The sequence below is a fragment of the Arachis duranensis genome, chromosome 5 (assembly GCF_000817695.3).
Source record: "Arachis duranensis cultivar V14167 chromosome 5, aradu.V14167.gnm2.J7QH, whole genome shotgun sequence".
NCBI classification, from domain to species: Eukaryota; Viridiplantae; Streptophyta; class Magnoliopsida; order Fabales; family Fabaceae; genus Arachis; species Arachis duranensis.
In genome coordinates, this window is record NC_029776.3 from 19,751,122 (window position 1) to 19,757,121 (window position 6,000).

A 6,000-nucleotide genomic window follows, 5' to 3' on the forward strand; every position below is an offset into this window, starting at 1 on the left:
AACCACTCAGAAAATTAGTTGCGATCAAACCCTAGCTAAATATTGCGAACCACAAACATGCATACCCACAGATTACACTCCAAAAAATTGTTTCTAACTGCTGAAGAGATTAAACTAACAACCTTAACAAAAAACAGAGCATTCCTTATATCACATTATATTTTTTCTTTTTTCCCTTACCTTTTTCAGAGAGACCAGCCTTCGATACAGTCTTCGTTTGAGGCAGATGACGATATCCGATCTTATATAGTAGTCGTGCTCCACAGAAATCACAACGGTTATAGCAATCCATCCACCGCCATTGATGAGTATAGGGGAAGAGGGGTTTCTGTTGTATTTTGAGGGAGGAAAGACAATGCGTTACGTTAACGTTTGATGGGGGATTCTTCAAAACCAACTTTGGACTGAAACGACGTCGTTTTAGGGCATTTATGCGCCACCAACGATACTACATCGTTTCAGCGTTGCCCAGGTGTCACCAATTTAGCCACATCAGCTTTCCGATCATGCCAGCTGGAGGAAATGTGCCGGAAGGATGACACTGGATCCCAGAGTGTAACTTCAGGGACCAATTTGAGTAATTATTAAGTTTAGGGACTACTATGAAGTACGAGTGTAACTTCAGGGACCACTTTGAGGCTTAGCTCCAATTTTGATGGGATCAATTGGTTCAAATATGATTGTTGTTTTTCCTTCCTTAAACTCGAGAGAATATCCATCAAAGAAATCATGTGTTTTTTTAGACTGGACTTTAGTTTCCCACATATTGATGTGGAAGGCCATAAACTCACACAAAGTCATGGACTCTACAGAATTTTTCTGTGTATATTCTAAACATGTGACTTAAAAATCTCACCTTGTCTGAGATAATGAATCTAGATGTACTGACAACTACAATTTAATTAAATAATTACTAATAGAAAAAGTATGAGGAGTCAATATATGTATTGTACAATCTGTACAATGAAGAATAAATTGAAATTAAAAACTAATTAGAATCAAATAATTAATTTTCAATAGTTTTTAATTTGAATTAAAAGAAATAAAAATTTTCGTCAGTTACCTAATCCCACGCAAAAATGGCATCCCTTTTTCCTTCCGTGGTTTCCTCCCGTACACCCTCTCTCTCCCTAGATCACTGCTGCCACTCCAAAACAGACACCAGCTGCCAATCGAGAGAGTTTCGACTGACGCCGACGTCTGCACAGGTGACCGCCCAATAGCACCTTCTGATCGTGTGAGTCGTACTCGCGGCACTACAACAACCCAGACATGCAGTGACTCTGTCGCAGCCGGCGTGTGCCTTCCTCTCGAGATCAACGGGGCAAGATAAAGGGGTCACAAGTGTGTTTCCTTTGATACGTTCATTACCCCCCGGAAGTTTGTAAATGGTGTGCAGTTTCGTTGAACCGCTGTATCGTGTTCTGTCTTCTGTCGGTAATGACAATTCATCAAATCCACATGAAAACATCCCTAACCATTTTGTTGTCGAGGGTGAGCAATCTAATAAGGTGAGCAACGTACGTTGAAACATTGATAATGGATGGTTATTTGCATATGATTTAGATGTTTATATTTAGTGCAAGTAGAGTATTTTATTTTATTTGCTTCCAATCTAAAATGGGTAGGATGATGGAGTTGATTTCTATTTGTCTCGCGTTGTTTGTGTTGTTTAGTGAGGGTTTTGTACATAATATTTACTAAGGGTTTATCTATTTTTTTATTTGGATTTTTGCGTTTATTTTGTGATTGTAGGCCATGTAACTGTCGGATGTTACTGAAGTTGGAAGTGAAGATATGGATCTTGGTTACGAGGTTTGGACTCTAGTTTAATTTTGTGTAGTCATGAACTACATGTTTGATTTGACCATTAATGACATTGATTTTTTTTAATCCGAAAATGTAGTTACCGGATTACGGTTGCCTTCGAGAAGATGAAATACCAAGAGTTGGAATGCAGTTTGCACAATTGCAATTGGCTCATGAATTCTATGTTAGCTACACAAAGAAAATAGGATTTGCAATTAAGATAAGGACGGCAACATGTGACAAGATCACAAAGGAAGCCATTAACCAAGCTATCCACTATAATCAAGACGGGTTCCGCGGGTCTCATGTCAAAGCACCAACACGGAAGAACACGATTTTAGCCGTCGGGTGCAAGGTAAGGATATATGTGAAGTTTGATAGAGAAAAGCAAGAGTGGATTTTCTTCAAGGTTGAGTTGAGGCACTCGCACCCATGTTCAGCAAAAAAGGCTATGCACTACCATGAGTATAGGGAGTTGACCATGCATGCAAAGTGCATGATTGAGGATAATGATGAGGTTGGAATTTGACCAAACAAGACATTCCTAGCATAGGCTAATGAGGTTGGGGGGCCGTCGAACCTGGGCTTCTCAAAAAGGGACTTAAGAAACTATATAACATCAAGACTCTGAACCAGCAACTTGAATGTAGATGTTAGGGAGATGATGAACTACTTCATGTAAATGAAGGACATCAACCCAAACCTCTTTACGTGGTGAATTTGGATGAAGAGTGTAAGTTTAGGAGTGCAGTATGGGTGGATGCAAGGTGCAAGGCGGCGTATGAATATTACGGAGACGTGGTGTCTTTTGATAGCACATACAGTACAAACAGGTATGACGTAGTTATGTCAGTTGTTTTTAATTTTTTTTTTCATATGGTCATGATCAGGTTTTCTTATATGTGGTTGTTTTGCTTGTAGGCATGGATTACCATTTGCGTAGTTTGTCGGTGTCAACCACCATAATAAGTCGATCTTGCTCGGCTGTGCTCTACTGGGAAATGAAGAAACTCCAAGTTATGAATGGGTTTTCACCCAATGGGTGAAGTGTATGAGAACTGCTCCATAAGGGATCATCACCGATCAATGCAGATCCATGTTCGATGCAATTAGAAATGCCCTACCCAATACACGCCACTGTTGGTACATCTGGCACATTATGAAGAAGTTACCGCACAAGTTTAGAGGTTATTACCGGTACAGAGAGTTGTATGCTGACCTCACTGATATTTTGTGGAATTCTTGGACGGTAGAGTCATTTGAGGATAGCTGGTCTGAATATATAGATGAGTACATCTTACATAACAACACATGGCTGTCAAGTTTGTTACTGTGAAGTTACATTACGTGCTTTAATTGATAATTCTTTGGTGCCTGACTTTATCTGTTTTATAGTAATGAGTTCAGTTTAAGGTTTCCGTGCTAAGAATGGTTTCTTTTCTGTAAACCTTTATGACGACTAATGTATATGGGTATCCATATTTTTCAAGGGTGAATTTTGAGCTGCTATGAGGAGTATGCAAAGGAGTGAAAGCATACACACATTCTACGGTGGATTCTTACACTTATCCCTTGTGCAACGAGCTCACCTATGGAGAGACAATTTCAACAAGAGTACACTACCAGCATGTTTAGGAATGTACAAAATGAGTTTGTGCAGAAGGTCGATTGCAGAGTTTCTATTGTTGCTGAAGAAGGTGAATCAATATGCATGAAGGTGGAAGAGGAAAAACTAGTCAATGATACTATTATTTGCGTTCCATACGACGTCTACTTTGACCGTTCAACAGAAGGTCCCTGTTAGTGCAATTTTTATAAGAGTTCATGTGTGTTATGCTGTCACTGTCTTGCAATTTTTTATTCGTACAAAGTATATAAAGTACCTACCTACTATGTTCTCCCTCGTTGGAGCAAAAACATAAAGCACAAGCATACTTATGTCAAGAGTAGTTACGATGTGAGTCGGTCGGATGAGAGTCATACTGCATTCAGGGGATTATGTGCATACTTCTTCAACATTCCTCAGGAATTTGTTAATGAAGACGATGAAACAGTCTTGCTGCATGCTGCTCTGGAAGAAATAAGGGCCAAGCTGACCAAGCACTGTGCCAAGAAGAGGTCCAAAGGGGTCGCGGCAACCTACGATAGCATTGGCTCACAGAGTTCAAGTGTGGTGGGTCTAGACAACATTCAAGAACCATCAAAGGTCACCACAAAGGACCAGCCAAAGAGTAAGAGGCTTGATGCTGCCTTGGAGAAGTCCTTTAAGAAATCTGCTTGGAGGAAGAACAAGAATGCCGCCCTGGTATATATTTGTCTTAATCTGACCTTCCATGATTATTTGGTATAATACTATGCAAGTCGTTAACTGTTGTCATCTTTGTGTTGTTTAGCAGGTTGTTCATTCGGAGGGATCTGGAAATATAGAGTTCAGTGCTCCCGTTTGCCGAAATGAGCCCCAACAATTTAGTGGGTTCATGTCTTTGTTAAGCTCCTTCGGCAATAGTTAATATCTGTTGGACATGGCTTTCAGTACATAATTCATGTATTAGATACTATAGACAAAAATGGTATTTTTCCGATATGCAAATGATATCTGTCATGCTATTGTTGTACAGGCAGAGTGGGTTTATTTTCTAAAAATATCGGTTTCATGTTTCTTTATAGTTGTTGCAAGAAATTTTGGGTTGATTACATGATCATTTTTAAGCACAAATTTTGGATATTCATGGCTATATATAACAGGATGTTCACTATTATTGTACACATAGATGGTTGGTTTGGGGATTCACCCCGTGTTTACTCTAGCACGTATTTAAAACATATTACTGGATCTTGGCCCAAGGTTAATGATCATGACTTTGACACTTAAAAAATTCAAGTTAGTCCACTTTGAAATACGAAATAGAAATCTCTGAATCAAGATATAATTAGCCAGATATTCGTTTTAATATATATCTAGATGGTTAATTTCTCAAATAAAATGGATGGTCATTTTGATTATATAATCCCATCTATTGTAATGGTTATATGATTATCCTTACACACAAATGTAGGATGTTCGTGTCTATATATAACTGGATGTTCACTATTATTGTACATGTGAATGGTTGGTTTTGGGGATTCACCGCGTATTCACTCTAGCACGTATTCAAAACAAATCACAGGATCTTGGCTCAAGGTCAATGATCATGACTTCGACACTTAACAAATTCAAGTCATTCCACTTTGAAATGCGAAACTGAAATTCCTGAATCAAGACATAATTATCCGGATGTTCGTTACAATATGTATCTAGATGGTTGCTTTCATAAACAAAATGAATGGTTATTTTGATTCACTGGTAAGTATGTCATCCTTGAGTGATTGTAGATCGATAAATTCATATAATTTCAACAAGTAAAAGAACGACCACAACTACGTCCTCCTACTGTCCTATAAATAAATTTCCAAGACTATAACTAGTGCATAAGCCAAACAAGCATATCCGATGTTACACTTAAACATAAGAATGCTACTTTTTCCTGACCTTGACCTTGCCCGTAGTTGGTAATCCTTCGGCACGTCGTGTCAACGTCCTCGTGCTAGGTGCTGTGAATGATCTCACTTCTTTCGCTTGTTTCGTGGTTGATTGTGGCGTATGGGTTCAACTTTGTCCTCCAATAATGAAAGAATCTGATCAACCAATGCATTTTGTGGCCCACAGACAATGTCTAACATCAACTCCATCCTGATTGATCTAAGGATATTCTGGATGAAGATTTCTATAATGAGTTAGATGATATAACCGTGACAGTAATTTGTGCTCTAATTTAGACTAGGTATAAGATGAAAAGTTTGTTAAAGTCACCTTGTCCCATTCATCAAACTCACGCCCATCAATCCAATTCTCCATGAACTTAATAACGTAGGTGCCACAATCATAGCTACATACAACAAAAATATTGGTTCAATCGAAAACACATGAATGTTACAGAAAGTACGCCATATTTAAAAAAAACCATGCTGTAAAATTTAACTCACTTGTTTGGCTGCCTTGGAACATTGGCATACGAACGAGGCGGACCATTTGTAGTTCGCACATATGTGGGAATGGCAACTCTCGCCATGTGCTCAATTAGTCTCCCCTGGAAAACAGGCAAATATGAAGTGGGATAATGCGTTATACAGCTAAGTATTACAAATCTTTAG

The 6,000-nt window shown here is 38.7% G+C and overlaps 1 protein-coding gene across 1 annotated transcript; it reads left to right on the forward strand.

The window, feature by feature from the left end:
• The first annotated feature begins 1,797 nt into the window (after positions 1-1,797).
• LOC127747596 (protein FAR1-RELATED SEQUENCE 8-like) lies at positions 1,798-2,338 on the forward strand. Its single transcript, XM_052261657.1, has 2 exons — positions 1,798-1,815; positions 1,907-2,338. The coding sequence occupies exons 1-2, from the start codon at positions 1,798-1,800 to the stop codon at positions 2,336-2,338; spliced, it is 450 nt and encodes a 149-aa protein (XP_052117617.1).
• Positions 2,339-6,000: the final 3,662 nt, after the last annotated feature.